The sequence below is a fragment of the Sparus aurata genome, chromosome 15 (genome assembly GCF_900880675.1).
Source record: "Sparus aurata chromosome 15, fSpaAur1.1, whole genome shotgun sequence".
Classification (NCBI taxonomy): domain Eukaryota; kingdom Metazoa; phylum Chordata; class Actinopteri; order Spariformes; family Sparidae; genus Sparus; species Sparus aurata.
In genome coordinates, this window is record NC_044201.1 from 6,433,054 (window position 1) to 6,455,504 (window position 22,451).

General features: G+C 42.7%; 1 protein-coding gene across 2 annotated transcripts in view; it reads right to left on the reverse strand.

The window, feature by feature from the left end:
- Positions 1 to 22,451, reverse strand: part of spock2 (SPARC (osteonectin), cwcv and kazal like domains proteoglycan 2) — a 34,967-nt gene that overhangs the window by 11,766 nt on the left and 750 nt on the right. The window contains exons 2-3 of one of the 2 annotated variants that reach the window (XM_030441840.1): positions 8,406 to 8,414; positions 7,804 to 7,849 (exon numbers count right to left, since the gene is read on the reverse strand). In XM_030441840.1, coding sequence (XP_030297700.1) covers positions 7,804 to 7,849; positions 8,406 to 8,414 — 55 coding nt within the window. The remainder of the gene's footprint in view (positions 1 to 7,803; positions 7,850 to 8,405; positions 8,415 to 22,451) is intronic. The other variant, XM_030441841.1, reaches the window with a different exon arrangement.

Genomic DNA, 22,451 nt, shown 5'->3' on the forward strand with positions numbered 1-22,451 from the left:
GCGTAAAAGGCTTACTGCACATCCAGTCCCCTTCTGTACACACCATAGATACCATCCACCTTAACACACCTTATATCAGTGCATTATCCACTGAGAAATCAATAAAAATGTTGAAATCACATCTTAAAAAAAAGTGCTATAAAAAATCTGGATCCGTCTGTTTATCCAGCATCAAAGTTAGTTGGCTCTATTCTGGGCCTAGACCAATCCTCCATCTAAACTTCATGGAAATCCGTTTGAGGGTGAAAACATAACCTCCTTGGGGGACATATTAATAAAAAAAAAAATACAGTACAGCACTCCCATCAAACTGTTCATTCTTGCCACATGAACGTTTCAGGCATGACGCCCTTCTTCAGCGTGTATTCTGGGAAAAATATTCTTATTTGTACAGGCATAGCAATAAAAATAGAATAGAATATATACTCTACTGCAGCTTTAAATCTCCTGAAAACTTTCTTGTGACCCCAGAATGATTGTGTAGGTGTATAATAAAAGGGTAATAACTTTAGTTCAAACTAAAATTAGATGAAAACTGGAAAGATTTATTTTAGAGCATTATTAGAGAATTGAATCAGATTCAGTCGCAAGAGGATGATGTGGTGATGTGAGGCATGTCTTAAAAAGATTAGTTTTTAATACGTGGGGTTCAGGGACGGGGGCTGACCCCCCCCCTCCCGAGTTGGAGGAACATGCTGATCCCTTCCCCACCATGTATTTGGGGTTTTGAATTCAATAGAAGCGGCCCCAGGTGGCCCGAGGAGCGAGAGCGGTGGGGAGGGACAAATTTGTGGAGTGTGAAGGTGAGAAGGGCAGCGGAAGTCCCTGGAGGATTGTGGTGGCTGTTTTTGGAGTTTCAGAGTTGGAGCGGTCCCGACACAAGATGTGTACCGCTTGTAGAAAAGAGCTGGGCCGTCTCCCTGGTGGGGGAGTCTGCCCTGATTTGGTGCATGTTGTGAAATAATGATATGTTAATAACGGTGGAGAGGTCTCGCACAGGGCATCTCCCAACAAAAACATTTAAAAGTTGCACTATCGTCTCGAGTTTTCAGTTGGTGGGTAGAGATCCAGCTGAAGACTTCCACAAGGCATTCAATGACAATTTACCATAAACTGTGTGTGTGTGCGAGCGAGCGTGTGTGTGTGTGTGTGTGTGTGTAAAGGCTATCTAAGCACCAATGTATCAACAGCCTCAAGTGGTATCAAACTCTAGACCCTATGAGTGTGGACTCAGCGTATTTTCCTATCTCCTTGGTGACTGCATTGATTTGAAACCATTGATTTCCGAGAAAGTGTCCATTCAACATTCACCTGGCCTCCGTGGCTCAGATAAGCTTCAGGAAAACCAAGGTGCACTTGAAAGTGTATGTATAAAAGGATCAGGTCCTCTATGAGCGCTGTGCACACTCACTTGAGTGGCGGCGTGTGTGTGCGCACATACACTTGTTTACTCTTACAAGTCCAAATTACAACCGCTCTCCTGCCATGTTTACTGTCTTAAGAGCGAGGTGATTCAATCAGCTGCCTGATTGATGAATTGACTGGAGAAATCGACTGCAAATTACCCTGACCGCTCCCTCTCTCGGCACAGCGCTGGCTGAAGTGGAGTGCGTTGACTGAATGCAAATTCTCCACCTCAGTCTGTTGTTGGCGGCGACTGTCTGCGTGTTAGAGGAGTGTTGACACTTCAAAAGCTCCCTCTCCCTCTGCACGGCGGTCTGGGCTGAGAAATGAGGCCTGCAGGCTCATCCGAGCTTGGGAGTTAAGACATCGCACTGATTTAGTGATGTCTCCGAGGGACAAATCTCCTCTTTTTGCGCCTTCGCTTCATTAGGCCACTCATAAAGGAAGGCAGATCAGCGGAGGGAGATAGCGCACTCACGTCAAGACGAGAGAAAGGGAAATGGATAGATGAAGAGCTTTATGCTGTGTGAAATGAAAGGAGTGACTTACTATTCATGTGACAACCTAAGGCGAAGCATATAAAGCTTTGCTTAAGTTTCATAAAAGCTGCGCACACACAGTTGAATGCCTACATTATAGACAGCCACTTGTGACGTTGATCTATCGACTCTTAACCCAGACAAAAATTAGAGTATAACTCCAACTCTAGTGCCGCAAAGGAACGTCAATGCTGGATGATAATGTTTAACGGCATTTTTTTTATAATCCATCGTTTTTCAAAGTGTGCAATATTCATAAATGGCAACTATGGCATGGTCAAAGTAAGGGAAAGATTGTAGTTATGACAAATAAATTATGGTTAGGGTTATGTAACTAAAACATTCAGTGAAGGGAGGAGATAAGATCTGTGACAAGACATGAAGACATCCATCCACCATGCCAACCTCCACAGCCTTCATTTCATTGCAATAGATCCAGCACAGAGCATACTGCTTTGTGTTGGTAGTGGACTTAAATCATAATACTGTTATGACTAGTTGATAGGATACTGGGCTGGTGTTGATGAAAGATGTTAAAACTGGCAGATTGGTGAAAACCTCAAGTGTTTGATGTTTTTGGGTGCTTCATCCTCTCATGTTCGACTGAGAGCAGCCTAGACGCTACGGGAGCTCACCATCGCCTCTATTGACGTACAAAGTGTCATTATGAAACTGGATGGGCAGGAGCTAGCATGTTAGCATGCTAACTTCAGCAGACAACTTTGCCACACAATACATAAACCTCTTTCCCAAAACTCTCTTGATTATTTCAGTCCATTTTTCAATATTCTAAGCAAAAATTCTAACATATAGCTCATTCAAAATAAAAACTGGATAAATGCAGATGCTTACATAAAAGGCAATAGGTCACCAATTGTTCCGTATGAAAATATGCTATGCTATGGCCTTGAGTCAACAGCTCTCTGTGAAATCTCTCTTTGGACCACTGACATAAAGGAGTGAATGACAGCATGACTTTGTTCAAGAAAGAAAGCATTGTAGTAGAAATTAAGTAAAATGTGAAGCTGCAGATTTTTTTTTCTCCAGAATGTTAGCCACAACATGTACACACCATTCCTCAAGTGATATCAAAACAAGATCACAGCGATTTATAGCGGATCCTTTGAGCCTTGTGGGAAAATGGTAAAATGGCAACAGCTGACAAAACACTCTGACAATCCAGAAATTTGACCAATTGACCAAGAGTCAAACCGATGACCATTAAGTAAATTAACCTAGCATAGTCCCCCTCTTGAACAACATGTCAGATTCTGCCGTCCTAGTGAAAGTTGTGCCTGATTCTAAGATGAGTTTTTGGATGCTCGTGGTACCTTTTCCTTGTCAACCATCTGTTTGTTCTGGATGATATCATTAACGTATTAGCAGATTCTATTATCATTTAAGATTTCCATTTGTTAAAATGAAAAACAGTTTAAGGATATATTCGTGTGTAAATGTTAAAATATCACTCAGGCCTTTGATTTGTGCAGTGAACTTTTTTTGCATTTTTCCCCCCAGTGCACAAACAGCTTCCTCTTTACAGATAAACAGAGGACAAAGACATCCTTTCCCTCTTTCAATTTTTCATTTTCATCCTATCACACTCTCCTTCACAAGTGGACTCGCTTCCTCCTCCGAGTCCATGGTTTCCTCATCACCGGGCTGCCTCAGAGTTGGCAGGAATAATGTTGATGTCAGTCGCTTTACACTAAATCACGGCATATTAGCTCCCACCTCTGTCACTCTCTTCTCATGCTTTTACTTCCCTCGCTGGCCTTTCATTGGAAACCATAATTAGTCCTTCATTAAGCCCCTGGAAATTGCGCTAATGGACTCCGCCATTCAGCCGACTTCATTTGAGCTGCAAATCAAGCGACAATGGGCTAGGACACGACTCTTGTCATGACTTCATCTTGCAGGGGCTCAATTAAGGCTGGAATCGCAGCAGGAGTCTGGGAGGAGAACTCAGACAGTCTCTACGCATGTCTTCTGCTGGAGTGCAGCTGAGAAAAAGGAGGAATTAGACCGAAGGTGGTGATGGGTTGAAGTAGAGCCAATGTTTAGCGTCTCCCGGGGGAGGCACATCAGATCCACTCAAGCAGATAAAACAGAGCCCTAACATCTTTCAACCTTTTTTCAGCTGAGGAGCCACTACGAGTGTGGACAGCCAACGGCCGACCCCAGAATACAAACGCGGAACATACGCAATGCTGTCTAATACAATGAACCACAGACAGTCTGGGAAGCATCCTAGTTCAAATACAGGCCACAGATTCTGTCTCCATGCCTTAGGAAAAGGCTAATGACAGTTCACTTTGAATAAATCATGTGGCTTTGCTTTCACTGCGTCAGCATGCACACCAGCAGAGTTGTTTTAATATTTGCTGTACATGTATGAAATATGAATGTGCATCAATCCTGAGAATGTGACGAGACATTTTGAGAACAAATATTTTTTCTGCTGAGGCATAATATTCATTATTTTACAGAGCCCGGAAGAAGTGATTGGTATCAAAATGGAAAAAAGTGTTGAGCACAGAGATGAACAATTCTCAATTCTGCATAACTTACAACCTTGATTCCATTGGGTTTGTCTTGCTACAGTGTAATATGGTTCCATTTTTGTCTTTAGCCTAGACTTGAATATATGCAGGTTTCAGCTGTTAAACGTTGTGTCATCTCTAGGGTACTTTAAACATGAGAACAGACTCTCCATTACAAAGTGAGTGTTACAGGTTGTTTATTTCTTCATGTCTGTTTCACATGTTTTGCTGCCACAGAAAAAATACATTCCCAATGAATGAGTAAAATTAGTCTTTACTTCAGAAACAGGCCGGCCTTGGAATCATCTGTCAAGCAGCCAACAGTCACCAATCTAACAGAATTTCACAAAGGCGCTCAGAAGGAGTCTGAAAAAAGCCGAAATACAGAGAGTGAGAGTCTGTGTCTGATATAACAGGATAAAGAAGCAACTGCACTTAGAATGTATTTCAGCTGTGGATTCACATTATCATTTAATGGTAGTATTTCATCTTTTACCCTTACAAGGGAAAGACCATCAAGAAGGAGGACTATATTATTCTTAGACTAACATTATCAAAGGAAAACTTGAGATAATGTGGACTAGGAAAGCCTTTTTCCAAACTGTAATAATTTCATTGAGAACAGACTACATTATTGTTTACTTAAAGGTCCCATATTATACTGTTTTCCATCAATTTCACACAGCTGTCAGAGGTCCAACAACTCTGTATTCGATATGTATTACCCCAAACACATCCGTGGTCCTGCATTCCAGCTGTCTAAAAGTCGCTCTGCTGAGCTGTATTCAGAGCACTCTGTTTCTGTGCCTGCACCTTTAAATGCTAATGAGCTCCGTCTGTCAACGCCTACTTGGGGAGCCTTGCCTGCTACGTCACTCTCAGGGAGAGGAAGCCCCTTATGCTAACGGTAACATGCGCTAATGTTTACGGTGGATGTAACACTATGGCTCGCGGAGATTTTTTCGTTCAACCGAACCAGTTTGACCCAGAATTGGACCCAGAAGGAGAGGCTCCTGAAGAAGTACAGTCTCTGCGGCCGCAGCAGGAGCGTTTCAGAATGGTTAGTGTGGCTAAATAATGTTAGTTTGTTTGTATGTGTTGTTACAGTTACTACCGTGTAGCTAATGGCTAACAGCTAGCGAAAGCTGTGTTTGTCTCAAACACAGTCTCCAAACTCTTGGACACTGTTCGCATAGTCTCTGTCTCCAGTCTGCACATGTTTCTAGACTTTCTAATGTGACAACCAAGCTCCATCGTAATATTATTAACATCACACTCGCTTCAAACGCCATTGCATAGCGGACCGAAGTGAAGCTAACTAGTTAGCCAGTTTCCAGCTGACTTCACCATACTCGTCGGCAACTGTAAATACTATCAAACCGCGGCGACAATTATTGGTGGCTCGGGTGCAGTTGCTGCGTCCGGTATGGTTGAGACTGATCCTTTAAGAAGGGTCAGTGTCGAGGCAAAGCCAGCTTTGTACTGACACTCGTTACTGAAGCAGTCCGATGTAAAGTGGTTAGCACACACATACAAGCTAACACAAACCGCAGCCGGCACGTTGTCATTAAAAATGAAACACAACCACGGTCTCTTCTGTTGTTCTGTAGCTGGGACAGAATATAGGCACTTATGTTGATTTATACAACCAACAACAGAGCAATTGCGTGTCTAGCTCTGAGCGACAACGTTGTGAAACACTGCTGTCTCTCCGCTGGACACACTGAACTTCACCTCGGGGATGAACGCCCCCCTCTCTGATATCTCCTATCACCGTGCAGAGGAGGTCGGCCTATGATAATGACTCCTTTCGTTACGTAACGAAAGTAGCAGAATCTGAACAGCCTGTAGGAGCGCCACCAGTTGGTGGACTGCAGAGACCATACAGGAATCACTTGTTTTCCTCATTCTGGGAGTTGGCAGGCTCAGGGAGGACCAGCTTATATATGTTGAGAGCAGAGAAAAAGTGTTTTTTTTGATATGGGACCTATAACTGTTACTATTCTGGGCATAGATGATCACAGGATTGGAATTTTTTCAAAATATCATTCATGTGTGCTTTCAAAATGTTTCATTGCGCACTCAGGGCTAAGGAACAAGTATATTTCCCATATTGACGAGCCTATGTCAAACTAGCAGACGTAGTGAAGTGACAAATCCAAGCACTTCTTCTTATCCTTTGGTTGGGAACACTTATTGTTGTTGTGTTTATAACACATACGTATAACCGCAGTCTCTGAAATCCGGCTGTCCATCAGTGCTGCACCGTGCTACACTAAAAACAGAACCGGTGGGGGTTGCTGGATGATGGAGCGCAGGGCAAAACCGTACGGGAGCCGTTCCGCAACGCGCATGCATCCTGTGGAATTCCCAGGTGAACGGTGAAATAAGGTTGCAAAAAAAAAAAAAAGCTGAATGAAAAACTACCATCATACTCAGAATATCGTCACTACCTGTAATCCCTGTATTTAATTTGGACCATTGACTTCACGATAGCTTGCCAATTGCACATTACTTTATCATTTTAAACTTCTTTTCAGCTTATGTTTTGAAGCAACCAATGCCAGATCCATGTTGTGTGGCTAAATGAAATCTATCTGGCTAACCTTTACTTTGTACCATCATACAAGTTATTATTGGCTAAAACCAAGATTGTTTGTCACTGTTGGTAACACAAGCTAACGTTAGCTGTTGAAGTCATTTGGTAAGGTATCCAACTATTTTCACTCAGATTGTGTTTCTCTAGCGATAATGTTTTCTAACCAAAAAAGCTAAGGTTAGCTGCTGCATGGACCTGATGTACGTTGCTTTGTAGCATTAGTAGATAAAGTAATTTCTAAATGTTAAGCTGGGCAATTTTCCAATAAGCGCTGTGAGTCTGGATGCATAGCTGCAATTGTCCACTAAAGACAGTGTTTTACTATGTTAGCCAGATAGCAATTCCTCTGTGGTTGCAAGCAAGCCAGCATTAGCTAACATTAGCCAGCTAAATCCAAAATATCACCATATGTTTCACATGCTTTGGAGTATTGTTAGCTTTTGACTTGCTTTTAAGTTAACAAGTATAAGTTAACGGACTACATTTCTAAGTCAACATTAGCTAGTGTTACAATGTGTTGGGTGGGCGAAAAAGATGCCTTTGAATTTTTCTGGAAAAACCATAGAAATCAGTTGACAAGCTGCTCTTATTTTTCAAGTTACAATACAAACTGTTCACACGTTGGCGGCAGAAAGCGATTAAGAGCAAAACCGCTTCACATTCTTACGTATTCCAAAGCACACAGTGAGAAAGCGATGAGATGGTGAGTGAGACTTACTGTCATTGGAACCTTGATTTTCATCCCAGGTACGAACATAATCATCCTGCAGAAAAAATGAAGAGAACAATAATTTTTTAGCAGCTCCAGGGAATGGGCAGCCACGTAATTCACACAGCAAGCCTGAGTACACAGTGTTGTTGATAGCATAACATATTAACACTCTGTCATCTTCATGGGTAAGTGAAGCAGTTTACATTATCATTGCATACTGATTATAATGTGTACATTAGTCTTTCACCATGATAATTAGCCAAGTGAATCACATCAGAGACAGATGGGTATGGGCTGTGCCTGTACGTCTGTATGGAAATGAGTCTGACAAAACTGCACCCACAGCCCTATATGTGAGACATATGGCATCAGGGGTGAGCTGCCTTTTAAGTGCTCTGCCTTTTTCTCTACATAATTAGAACATTAATCGTTCTAATTAAAATGGGCACGTCAAAGGAGATTTGTGAAAAAGAAACACAACGAGAGAAGATGGATAGAGAAGCAGAGATAAAGAATCACAAAGACTAGGGAATGAGTCATGAATGAGAAAGACTTTGTACAAAGGCAGCTGGAGGAGCGTTGTAGAAAAAAAAATGGAGAGAACTGACCTCTACCTCCTGGTGAAATGACAGCAAAAGGAGAGAAAAGACCCAATATTAGTGAAGAAAAGTGTAAATTTAGGTTCAGGGTATTAAGCTGTCTTCAATGACATTGTAAGTACCAGCATTCGTTTTATGACCCGTGAAAAGTGTGGTTATAACATTTAGCACTGACGCAATAAAAAGTTCAAAAACATCCTTATTAGGATTTGTGCACTCTACATTGCAACATTGCAGATTACGTGCTTCAACAAGACTTTGTGGGTCATATCTGGCATTGGCATCATCATCACCTTTCCAAACCCCACTCTATACTCCATTCGAACAATCTGATGCTTTACTAAATGCACGTCCCTAAGGTTCACATCCAGTGCCAGCTCTACAGCACGTGTATAGTTATTTCAATCCAATTTTAACTGTAAAATATTTACTTTTCACAGTACACTTTTTATTTGTTACCAGTTTACCATTTGTTTTTGTATATCGTGTTTTTAACTAGCGAGGTTAGGCTGTAAGCTAGCCAAGCTAGCTTTATAGGAAGCTTTATATTTACATATTCGAACCAGTCACCGTTTTCTCTGATTTATGATTTAAACCTATTGTTTATCAATGAGGTTGGACCAAGACATTGGACGTCAGTCACTTTCATTTTTGGCTGTTCTTCACAGAGTGAAGAGTAGCCTACCACAGAGTGTGAAAAATAGTCATAGTGAGCTAATGTTAGCACAGGGCTAGCTAACTTTACTAATGTTATCTATCTATATCGATTAAAAATGCTAAAAAAAAAAAAACAATACACAAAAACAAAACAACTTTTAACAACATACACAAAGCAAACTGACAAATTAAGTTTTAAACTTAGTTTTGGATAAAAAAAACACTGACTCAACTATAGACATATACTGTAGAATTGGCACTGGAAGCTAAAGGACGTGCAATTCATAAAGCGGAAATATGTTCAATAATAACACAAGAATTCAAACTGCAGTGTAAATGTTAAAAGTTGACTTCACTTAAAAAAGTCACAAAACTGACTATCTCAGAATGACTTAGTTAATCAGACTATTCAATTTAAGATGTACAAGCTATAGAGTTTACCAACAGTCTTAACTTGATCATTTTAAGGTAATCTGTTTCCGATGTAACGTCACTTTACATTGCAGTGATTAAAGAAATACCCATAAAAACTGAAATCCATCCTGAAAAATAAATAAAAATGTTTCATCTTTTTTGAATTTGTTATCAAGGTCTTTCATATAACATATACGAAAAATTTGAAGATCAAAATCACGTACTGAGAATATCAACCTTTCCAGCTATCGTCTCAATAATCCTCCTAATTCCAAACAGTGTAACTGTGCATTACGCTAGACACATTTTTGGTTGTATTTTCTTCAAATATAAAGAAATGCCACAGGAGATGGTATGGATTTAAAGCTTTTTTGATCATAATGCTGCATCTGAAATAAAAAAAACATGAGTTATTTCAAGGTATTTACAACCATCCACCCCCCCCTCCCCTCATAGCGATGACTTACTCATCACTGTAAACATTTACTGTACTGGGAGCGTGTGCCAAGCAGCTCCCCGAAAGGTGATAAATCCTGACACAACATGTGAAATAAGCAGCCCTCGTGAAAGCTGGGACCTTCTTCTTTGACCCTCACAGTTTTTATTTCACAGAGGTAAATATTTTCATCATTGGCAAAGGACTACACTTGAGCGTTCAAATCTACCACACTGCGCTTCTGCTGCCCGGCTCCTCTTCTGGTTGCTGCGGCGCTGAGCTCATTTCCCCGGCTCAATGACAGAAAAATCGCTTCCAGTAAACTGGCTTGCGTCTCCATTCTCTCTTAACACTCCAGCTGAGCTTCATGAATGATCGCATGGTTATGTTGTTTAACCTTGTTGGGCCTGGCGAATCACGCATAAGCAGGGTAAGACCTCAAAGAGTTTACGACCTGGCCATTAATCAGAGGCCTCCCATGTCTCCTTTATTGATGCTCCAGCTCCTGCATTATTTAGCAGCTTTTCTGTATTTGTGTTTCTGCCAGGACCGATGAGGAAAGTGTCCTGCTGCGCTGACAAGACTGGAAATCGATGATTTCATAAAGGAGAGGCTGCAGAAAATGTATTAGGGTGAAAATAAATTCTCCTTAGTGTACGATGAAAGTGAGCATGAGACTCAGGAGCGCGGTGACAAGTTTGGCACACAGCAGAGGAGTTATATCACAAATATGACTCAGAGACCAAAAATCTGAAGAAAAGAACTTTTTTTTTTTTTTTAAGTGATTAGAGGAAGCGAGCTCGGAGTTGAAAACACTCAGCTGTATCCAGGAGCTCTGTGATCTACCTGATAACATCAGAAAGATCTCCTCTTGTTAAACAGAGCGGGGAGGCTTACCCTCCGCATCAAACATGGCAGACTGCTCGCCCTGCTGCCGAGCTCCACAATACTGATTGACAGATCACAATCCCTTATATCTGCGTGGGGGGGAGGGATCACGACCCGATGAGCCTGTCCACTTTAAAATTGGGCTCAGCTCATGAGGAACTGCAGTGTCGCTGAGGAATGGCGTGTAAAAGACAGATATTGTGCTTGTTAGGTGGATTGAAAAAGCAGCATGAGCAGGAAGTGGTTGATGGGTGTATGTGTGGCCATCTGACAGGTCGTGTGTGTGACTGACAGGTGATTCTTGTTAAATGTCAGCTGTCGGATGCACTCTGCGTTCATGGTGGTTATCCTGAGGGGTTTGTTCACGGTGACAGTGGAGTGCGCCACTGCCTCATCATCAGTAACAAAGGACAGTGATAACGCTCTCATGTGGAGATTTGGGCGGGCTCATCTGCCGGATGAAGGCTCATACTTGACCTTTTCTCACAAATAATGTTAATATCAGTCTTTGGTGGTTAAATCAAACCCACGCAGAACATCGCGCTGCATCAAAAGACAAAAAACCTCATGGTTATAAAATTCACAGCAAATTTCAACCCACGCGGACCATACCAACGGTTTTCATATATGACAGTGTTTCCCGTGCCCGGACCATTTTTACGAGTGAAGTGACAAAAGCCTCAGAGGTGCTGCCAAGTCAATACGAGCATCGGGGTGGAGGTGTGGAAATGTCCGCAACAACACAGCAACGGAACATAATCGGGAGTTTGCGGCCTACACGCAATCACTGCTGATGTTGGCTGGACAATAGAGTCGTATAGTTACGTCACAATGTGGCGATATCACATTGAGCTCAGGGCAAATGTTACGCTAATGTCCCTTCTGTATGTTGGGAGGCAGAGATCAGCAGTTTCACGAACCTACAGGGGAGCACGAGCTGGACAAGGCGCACAACACGTGTTAAATTTACCTCACCAAGAATTATTAGCTACGTTAGCCATTTTCAACAACGTCCCTGCTAAAGTTAAGCTTACGTTTGCAACATCAAATAATCACCAAGAATCGTTGTGCAGGTAAATCTTCATCAAGTGCCTTAAGGCCGGTAAACTTTTGGGCACAAAAACCACTTAATTATGGTTCGTCAATGTAGTGTACACATGCTGTTTGTTTTGGCTCTGACAACAACTGATGCTGTCGTTTATCTTGAGGGGCGAGTCAAGGAAATGTTTATTCTTTCTTTTAAACTTGGAGGTTAATCAAATGCAAGAGCTGGTAGGCGAGCCGGGGAGGGCGGGGGGGTTGATCCGACAGTCACCTGCTTGCCAGAATGCCACTGAATGTCACTCTAAACTGAATGCCACTCTAAACTGAATGTCCTCCCCACTGTAATCTCCCTCCAGACTTTCATCAAGGACCACTCATGCTGCCGAAGTCCTATTTTTTTTCCTGCCGGTTGACAGCTGAAGGTCTTTAAGCAAATACAAGAACCCCCTTCAAAGACGAGAGTCGCTGAGAGATGCGGGCGCGGAGGGGCTGACCATGTGCAGTGAGCATGGAGAGCATTCCATTAGTCGGTCAGAAAGCAGGAAAACATCCAGATTTCTGCTTGGAATTGTAATAATAGGGAAGACATGCAGTTGGTTTCAAAAAGTGCAATAAATATCTTTCTTTGAAACAGCGCATACTCGGAAGCACGCTGCTGAAGTCAATATACATGTGATACTATTGTAGAACAACATATAACCCACAAATCTGATGAAATAAAGGAAAAAAACCCATAACATTGCCTTGAGGTTGTCTTTGGCAATCATGCTGCATGCAGAATTCTGTCACTTCCTCCCACCTAGAGATTCACATAAAGACCCAGTTTCTGTTCACAGCCTCTCAGCTTTGGCGTATAGATCACATGACGCGCGCCTGAGACGAAACAATGCCCCTTCAACAATATTGTCCTCCTATATGTTCTCCCCTTATCTTCATGCACGCTGGGCTGCAGGGGGTGAGAAGAAACCCCGCCGATTCCTCTATTTCTGAATGTGCGCAGGGCTGAGAGCTGTTGCTTAAGGATTGCAGAGAAGAGGCGCAGCATCGCACGGCGAGAGTCTGGACTGCCTCCCTGACAGGACAGAGTCAAGAGCGGGGCTTACGTAAGAGAGCTCGGAGGACGGCATAAGTAAAAGGTGAAACAGGGGTTAGTGCTTTTGGGAAACAGATCGATGGACTAAATAGGGGTGGAGACGAAGCAATGATATAGAGCCGAAGTTCTCACTAGTAGTCGCGAGATGAACCTGGGGTTTAAACATTTATTTCTTCTCTCTCAATTATGCTTATCTTTCTGTTTTCCTTCAGGAGCAGCAGCGAGTGGAGCGCAGAGTGCTGGAGGAGTATTTTTGCTTTCTCTCAGGCTATATACAGGCTGCCCTGCCTCAGGAATGAAGGTACAGCTCTCTTAAAAAGACACTAGATCATTAAAAGATAAAACAGTTGAGCACATTGCCTGTTTTTTTGTTACACCTTAATAATAGTTGCATATATGAAGCTAAACCTACACCGTCGCCTACGCACATTAGACTCTTAACACTCTGGTTTTAAAGGTCGACTATGATATAAGCAGAATATGGATTACCATATTCTGTATTGTGTCATCTGCAGAGCTTTCAACCCTGGGTATTAATATTGTGAACTGCATTTCCAACATTTACCTGCATGTACAAGCACATATATGTGATGTCATAATAAGCTTTGAAATTTGTCAAACATTTGCCCCATTGCAAATCTACTGACTGCACGCTTGGTTTCATTTTTTTACCCTGTCCCTGTGTCCAGTTTTAACATTCTATGCTACAGTAGCATATCAAGGGCAAACAGGCTGCAAATGTTAAATGTACTTCAGTATATTTATTTACTGTAGACTTGTTGTGTTTTTACATTACACCACAGTTAACGCTTTGTGTTCCTCAATGTCATAAAATCACTTGTTTGCAGTTGTAGAGCAGGTGTTACAGTGCCTCAGTAGAGAAGTACCCACAGATGTGATGCCTTTGCTTTTCCATGGCATTTCACAATGGAGATGTTAAACCAAAGGACACATACAAAAACCACTCGACAGAGAAGGATTGTGGACTTTTCAGCAACACTGACTGGTTTCATGCATGTTTCTTTCAATGTGTGCGCCAAAGGAGCATTTCAACATGGGCGGAGAAAATAATGCTCTCGGCAAAAAGGTCACATTTGTGTCCACATTTCGCGAATATCAGATGTGTAAGATCCAAAAGCAGATTGTGTGCGAGACACAATAGATGCACCGGGATGCGCGCAAAAAAGCAATTACAACCGAGAGCGTAGGCCCTCCCGCAGGTCTAAGTTAGAATGAATAATTTACATATTTCTTATGCTTGAGTTTGCAGATAGATTCCTATCTGAAAATATACTTTGACAGATGAACGGACATATTGTCTGCATTGCACTCCCCCTTACTGGTTCATACATGAATAATCTCTTTCATACTGAAGGTGGTGGACAAAGGCTATTCATTTATGTCTGCAATGAGTGGTGTGACACTTAAATGCCACAGATATTGTACATTATACATAATAATTCCCTGCCTCTTCGAAAAAGGCTCTTCTGACTATACTACTCAAGTGGAGATGGTTGACGTCAGAAACACTGTGGCAGTGAAGGATGGATAAAAGAGCGAATACAAAAGCTGACTAAAGATTGGACTCAATTATGTCAATGGTGAATTGCTTTTTTCCATTTCACTGAGTTCATATTAAAAGGTCCAGGACAACAATGCACGAGTTCTGCTGAATTTGAGAAACATTTTGATCCATATTGGTGATGAGCTCTGAAACTGTATGGCTTTGTCCTTATCTTTTTGACAGAGTCACAGCATGCACAACACACACACACACACACACACACACACACACACACACACACACACACACACAGCTGTAAAAATCACACTTAGTCCACAAAGTCTCTGCGCACTCATGCCAGCTCTGTACTCACTATCTATAAATAAAATCAGACCTTGTGCCTTTCGGGGCCCTGCGGGGAATAAGAAAACAGTCTGCAACTCGCAGGAGAATCTGGTACAAACAGCGAGAAGCTTCACACTTCACTGAAAACACCGAGCTCGACTGGAAAACAGACATGTACAACAATGGAAAATCAATGAAATTGCCTTGGTAGGGGCTTCAAGAGGGATAATAATCAGACATTGATTTGAGACAGGGGAGTCTTAAGACAATGTAATTAAATAAGAGAGTCACAATCGGATCAACATTGGATTGCAACTTGTCTCGTCTTGTGGAAAAGGCAGCCTGGCTCTAAAAAAGTCCAGTTATCGACTTAGTTTTATCCAATGCTGCTGACATCACTTAAATAAAAGATCCATATGAATTCTATGGGTCGTCTATTTGTTTGTACCGGTCGTTTTGAACATCAGGAGTTGTTGCTGTTTTTTAAAGTCATTGTCTTATTTCGACATTCCAACGTACGTACAATGAACATCTCGTTTGCTGTCAGCCCACCAGTTGCTATACCTGTCTAGCTGGGCTACCTGTCAAGCTTTCCGTTTGTGAAGTTTAAAATGACAACAAAGATTTACTTTATTTATACAGTACACACGATTTTTATGTCTCATCTCTGGTTCGCAGATTTAATCAGCTGTTGTTCGCTGATTAATCAAGCTGATGAACAAAAGTAAATTGATGATTCTGTTTGGCTGCCTAGCTTGGGCTGCTTACTAACGCAAGTAAGACCGAGATTCGTTCTTAATTGTTCATGCTTTCAAACGGTATCTTTTAATTTCAGTGTTATGAGATCTCAGAAAACAAGCTGAGGTTTTGTAAACTAAGGTGTGACAGGCTCAGGCTGCTACTTTAGTTAGCTAGTTGGCCTGACATGTTGCTGCAGCTGTAGCTTTGCCTTCGAGCAGAGAAACACACTGTTTATCCCAACGCTTACACTTTTGCTCTCGTATTTTTTGTTTTCGGAGTGGGCAAGACAGGCAGATCCTTCTTTTTACGGGAGAGCTCTTACTGACCTTCTTGATCCCTGTGCACATTACTTCAGGAGACCTTCTCACCTCTCAGCGCCTTCCAGAACAAGCATCTCGGCTCCAAACAATGTGGGTTTCTATGTGTGCATGTATCTGTATTTCTGTGCATGTTTTTCTGAGTTTGATTACAACAAATACTTTCCACTCAGGAGTTGGAAAAATGCACGTTTCAGGGCCCCTCGTGTCGTCTTCAAGATCGGGCGATCAAATTTCTCGACGAGCCCGCTCTCAGTTGATCTCAGGCGTTGAAACGTCCACGCTTTTCAATTCAAAAATCCCTGGTTTTAATGCACCTACAGGCGCTGAGGTTATACTGGCTGTGACTCAGCCTGGCTCAAGCCCAAAGGTAATAACACTTGGGTGGCATTTACTGTAGGGCCAGCCACTGCCACTTAGAGTTATTGTTAGTTTTAAAAGAAAAAACCCTGTGATTTATTGAACCTGCCTTACAGACGCTCAAAAGCCACAAACAGTCTCATGATGATTTAGGAGGCGTAGTGCATTTTCAAATGAGGGCTAAACACGGAACAAACACAACTCTTGAGTTTCAAATTGTCCTTTCGTCACACCGATGCCCCCTTTCAGACTATTTTGGGGCTGTTTACTGTTCAGTTTTTTTGAACTACAGAAAGAGTTAATGAAACAGATTCCTGGATGTCAGGTGTTCTCTGCAGCAAACGGCATATTTGGCATACCGACTCCCATGTGTAGCCAACACAGAAACAGGTCACTTCGAGAAGTCACGCTTGTGAAATGCAACTGCTGGCTCGCTGGGATTTTTTAGCATCTCTGAGGAAGACTGTTGGAACAAAAAGATGCTTCAGAAGGCCCGTCTCTTTTATCTCAGCTATTAGTCAAAACTGCATGGAGAGATCTGGATGGAGACAAATCCATTCAGTTACGTATACAATTGCATCTGCTGAGAAACTGGATATTTATCACCTTTCTCCACCACTTAGAGAGTCCCCTCCGTCTCTCTGCGGCACCTGTGCCCTTCAGCTGTGGCTATTGTACTGCAGTGGGAAGCAGCTGTAGCCGTGCACGGAGGGCAGGCGTGATGAAAGGCTGTTTCTTCTTCCTTTTTTTTCTTCCCCCTTCTACTCAATTACAGCCCACCTAGGCCTCTGGTAGCCAGCCAAGACGCCCCACAGAGCACCAGTCGCTCGTCCAAACCCTGAACGGCCAGACCGTCTCTCTCAAAAACCGCTGGAGGTGAATGAGACGCGCTCCGGACTTTTTGCAGCCTCATGGAGAATTATGAAGCGAGATATGGAGCCACTCATCGCACACAAAGCGCGAGCAGATAAACTAATGGATTTCTGATAAGCTGCTATCACGATTCATAGCATGAATGCATCAGTTAGCAGTCTATTCTAAACATCAGAAAAATGGAGCAGTCGAGCGACTGTGAGATGGGAAAGCCAGGCTGAGCGCAGGGTTAGAGACCGTAATTTACTGTTCATCTAGATAGTCTTTAATGGAGTATTTGGCTCCAGCGTTACAGATGCCATTATCCACAATTACGTCTTGTACGCCATGGGGAAATGATAAAAAGAAGGAGCACTGACGGGAGCACCCGCAATCACAAAGTGTTAAAATTCTGCTGGAATGTGGCCAGTTTAGGAGCACGAGAGGCTAAAATCAGGCAGGTCAGCGAAGGTATTCATAGTGAAGTCTGCAAGAACCTGCCGCAAGTGCCTCCTCCATTCTGCATATTCAATCCGCTGGAATCGACAAGGGATCTGATGTTTTCGTGCTGGCGCCAAGTGTTTTCCTGTTGCTTAAAAATGAAGTGAATGCATAACAGGTGCGAGCAGGGCTGGCGCTGGGCGGTCCCCGACGGGAGAGGTTATGTGTTTTTAAGATAAGGACTCACCAGGCACTGACAGAGAAAACACTAACAAAAATCAATCTTTTATGTTCATACTGGCATGTGTGATGAAAGCTGACAATAAACATCCTTCTTTGGGTTGGATTTGCGTTGATGTGTCATAATCACCATCCATTTCAGGGCACATATCTGAGTTTATCTTGAATCAACGGGAGTAAAGCATCAGAAACAATTTCATGGCTCGGTGATTTCACGGACAGTTGTCATTTTTACAAGGGAAGTTGAGCAAAAGAAAATTGAATTCACTGTTGGTTTGCTTTTAGAAGACATAACAAATTGGATCCAGTGTGCGCATAATGCAGAAAGTCTCCAGCCATTTAATTTCACACTGTAATGAAAATAGACAGGGCTTCAACTGGTGGGACGATCCCAGTTGACATCTAATTGTCCCTGTAATTGAGTCTTTGAATGTCTGCACGCTAAACAAATTCAATTCAGCGTCTGTTCTTTAAAATGCTTAAGACACAAAATGAGCGCATTACAAACAACAAGATGTGTTTTATTATTATATTTGCATCTGTTTTCTTTAGCTGCCATGTGCCCTCCATCTTTCTGCTTGGACAGCCTCTCTTGTGAGTGTATAATTAAGACAATGTGGCTGCAACTAGGGCTTGGCATCTTTAAAAACTCCAATACTGGTATCATAGATTTATACAGAAGTAGAACTAGGTACCAGATGCAAAGATGACGCCCGTTCAAACCAATGACAGTTGCTTGTCTACTGCGTATGCCAAAAAAGTTTTCTGGCATCCACGTTCACTTCCTGGGTACGTCGCCCATTGAATATGCAAAGTAGACTTTCCACAGCTGGCCCAGATCACAGGTTTTTACATCGCTTTTCTCAGCTGGCGAACCTCCATGGATCAAAAGTTCACAATAGAAAGAGTCATAACATAATTGTTTGCAGTGCTTGGTGTCCCGTCAACAGGGGAATTTTTCGCTGCAAACCAGCACATGACCAACGGGAAACAATTTTTGTGATACCAATTTCACGAAATCTGTTTTAACAAAAGATAACATAACACATATATACGTGGGGAGCCCCGTCTCTGGGCGTAACCTAGTCTTTTTCTTGCATGCCTCGACACAGCCAATCACCAGCACATTACATCTCGGCACAACAAGCACGCTGCACGCTTACTGGGTCACTGACGCCGATGAGATTAACTACTTAGGAACTGAAATGACCGAGACATTTTTTCAGCTAGGTATCTAATTTACTGTCACAGAGGAGAACAGAAAACACAATATTCATATTCAATCAAGGAATTCTGAATTTCTTTTTTTCTTATTACTCCAAATGATTAATAGATCCAATCGTTCCGGATAAATCCAATAGTTGACAGCTCCTTGATTAATCGTTGCAGCTCGAGAAATTAATAAACAGTATCCTGTTTTTACCCATTTCAGTTTGAACTAAAAGTGACAAATGTCTCATAAGAACCTGCCACACAACACCAAAGATGTCACTCTTTGGTTTAAAATAACAACTCGGAATTCAGTCACCATGGCTGCCTTCACTGTTCCCATGCTTTCTGGTTGTTTTTTTTTCCCCGGGATTTGGTGCATTAGTGGAATGAAATGTTGAGTGCACCTGTCAGATTAAAGGATTGAAGGTATCCCATTCGATTATTTGTTGACTGTAACTGTTAAATCTAATCTCCTTGTCTTCCTGTGAAATAAATTGAATTGAAGTGTGGGGAGCTATTTTTATTGGAAGCGAAAGAGCCTCTTATCCTGATTCCTGCGTTTACGCTTTGTGAGGGAATACAAAAAAAAAAAGAAAAAGAAAAAGGAAATATTTACAGTGTGCCGCCTTCTGCAGCCTACAGTATGTATTGTGTGTGCGAGATTGAGGGAGTTGGTGTGAATCGGCGTGTGTGTTTGCGCACATGCAGAAGGGAGAATGAAAGAGCTCGTCTTTCATGTCGGGCGGCTTTGATTATTGCTTTCCAGTGTTGGATTAATATTCAACGTTCAGCTCTCGGAGGACGGCGAGTCAGCATCAATTTGTGTAATCTGAATACCTATAACTGTGTCAATGGCAGTCCTTCATACATCAACCGCACAATTCCCAGAGACTGAGCTGCTCCTTTTCTAGTTCATTTCTGTGTGTGTGTAGCTCAAACGGCGGCATGAGGCAACACCAATTAAATGTTCATTATACAGGTAATCAATATTCAGCAGCTCTCATTAAGAATCGAGGATATATGAGCTGGTTTGCACACGTGGTGTTTCAGCTGAGGAAGTGTACATGTTGACTGATGTGAAAAAAATCTTAATTAAAGGGACGGTTCCACTGTTTCCTCCACCCTGAAGCCGGACCGGGCGATGGGAATAGAGTCATCAAACCCTCGGTGATACGTGCTCCATTTCAACTACATAACACATTGAGACCGCTGTTGCTACGGCAGCGAGCTGAAATCAAAGCTGTTTCTACTGGCGATTCCCCCGGGAGGTTCAGTGGTTCGCTCCTCTGATGTTCCTCCTGTCATCATCATCATCACCAGAGACACCAGCGCCACGCCTGCCCTTCAACGCGCTCTCACAAACCCGGACCAAAAAAAAATCTCGCTTCTCCTCGTCCTTCTCCTTCTTCTCCTTCTCCTTCCTCTTGCTTAAATGCACACATACACAGCCACACGCTAAGACAATCACCTCTGGGAATAATGATCATGAAAGAGATGCAGTGTGTAGCTGCGGGGGGTGTTTGTGCTGCACGGCGGCTTTGATGTTAAATTGAGGAAAAGGAAACGGGAAAGCAGAGCGAGAGAGTGACATCTTCATGCTGGATGGCAACCCTTTAAGCAACGTTAAGAAGATGATCCCACTCTCCCTGAGCCGTTTATATCTTAAGGATGCTCCACATGTATGATGCCTGTGTGCTTGCGCTTTTATTCACGCTTGCGCAGGAGGTGTACTGCGTCGTGAACGTAGTTGTTCTAGGATACCCCTAGATGGTACATGTTAGCTTGTTGCCCCTGCCCCTGCCGATACTGACTCCTCCTGACCCTGTCATATCCCCAAACTAGCCTTATAATTACATATATATTACACCGCTCTTACAGTTTATATACATACAGCTTCTTAGTGTTGTATCCTGAGGACGTGCACACCTGACGCTCCAAACGGACGCAAGATGCGCGAGCCAACCCTCATGTGTACCCAAGTATATAGGGCAACTTTTTGCTTGATCTTTGATGGGGACAGAGACTTCTGTCTGCACTCTACCTCCATTTTGTCTGTATTTCTTCGCGTTTTCTGGGAGCTTATGGATATTGACTAAAAGAGCTGTACCTCAGATAGTTGTGGGGGGCGGCACAGTAGTGATGCCAGTAGATTGAGCGAGACACGACCAAAGGACAAGAGGAAGAAGTTTCAGCAATGGAGGCCCTTCTTAAGGAGAGGTAATGGGAGTTGGGGAGAAGTTTGAGACAAATAGCTACTACAGAACAGCTGGGAGCAGACCGGACAGCAATGAAATGTGAGTTAGACACTGGCGAAGGAAAAGCGGAGGTCCCCGCGAGACAGATTCGACTCTAAGCGGTGCCCCCTAGTGGTTGCATTGCTCAAGATGACTGCCAACGTGAAGGAGGCTCGGAACTGACTCGGACGTATCTGTTTTTGTTCGTCGAGGGAGCACAAATGAGCCTTCAGAGCAACGGCTTCTTTTTTCCAATGTTTTGCTCGAGTCAGAGTGAAGTTGCAGCCCAAACTAACATTTCAGATCAAAGCTGTGTAAATAGAGCGCCGCATCCAGTGAGTTATAATCCCACAATAATTCTGACTTAATCTTTCCATGCCCACAATTTCATTACTTCTCTAAGTACAGTTCCTGAGGACATTCTCTTCAAGCAATCACAGTCAAAGTAATCCGATCCCCGGAGAGGCGGCTGCCAATTTTCACTTTTTCTTCGGGGACGTCCGTGATTTAAGGATCCGCGCGAATGCAGACCGAGAATGACACCCCAGCCTCTCTCTGACGGGTATTATTTCGAGAGGCTCTTTGGCATTGTTCTTCTCATACAGATGCTGGAGCTGAAGCCAACTGCTCACATTTCAGATCCAATAATGATACCCACCACGTGCTCCCACCCCGGATCAATTAAAACCCAATTAACAGGAGTAATATGGAACATAATCCGACCGTGCTATTGTCCAAATCCTATTGGGATCATTAGTAATCATCTCACAGAGCTGGAGGCAAAACTCCATCCATACATTTACAGACACAGCAATATATCACCGCGTGTATACCCGGCAGGCTCTAATCAATCCCTGCAACCCAGTTCAGTTCAGCAGGCGAATATGCACATCAATCAATCTACGCCCCTGCGCTCTAATTGCTTAATTCTCTTGTTTGTGAAATCTCCCGGGACACGTCTGGAAACACATCTGAGGTAACCCACATTAAGGGCAGCATGATGGAATAGGTCTACACTGCTCCTGCTGTGCAAGTGGGACTCAAACATTAACTGTGCGTAATTAACTAAAGGGCATATACACTCAAAAAGTAGGGAAGAGCAGTTGAGTACAGACGGTCTGTGTTTGTGATCTTAGGCTTTATTTTGACTCATTCTTCTCCAAATATATATCACTTTGAATATTGAGGAAGAAGTAAAAAACAAACAAAACAAAAAACAAGTCAGTGTTTCTCATTCACCTTACATATATAAAAAACAATATGATTTGAGTCTTTCT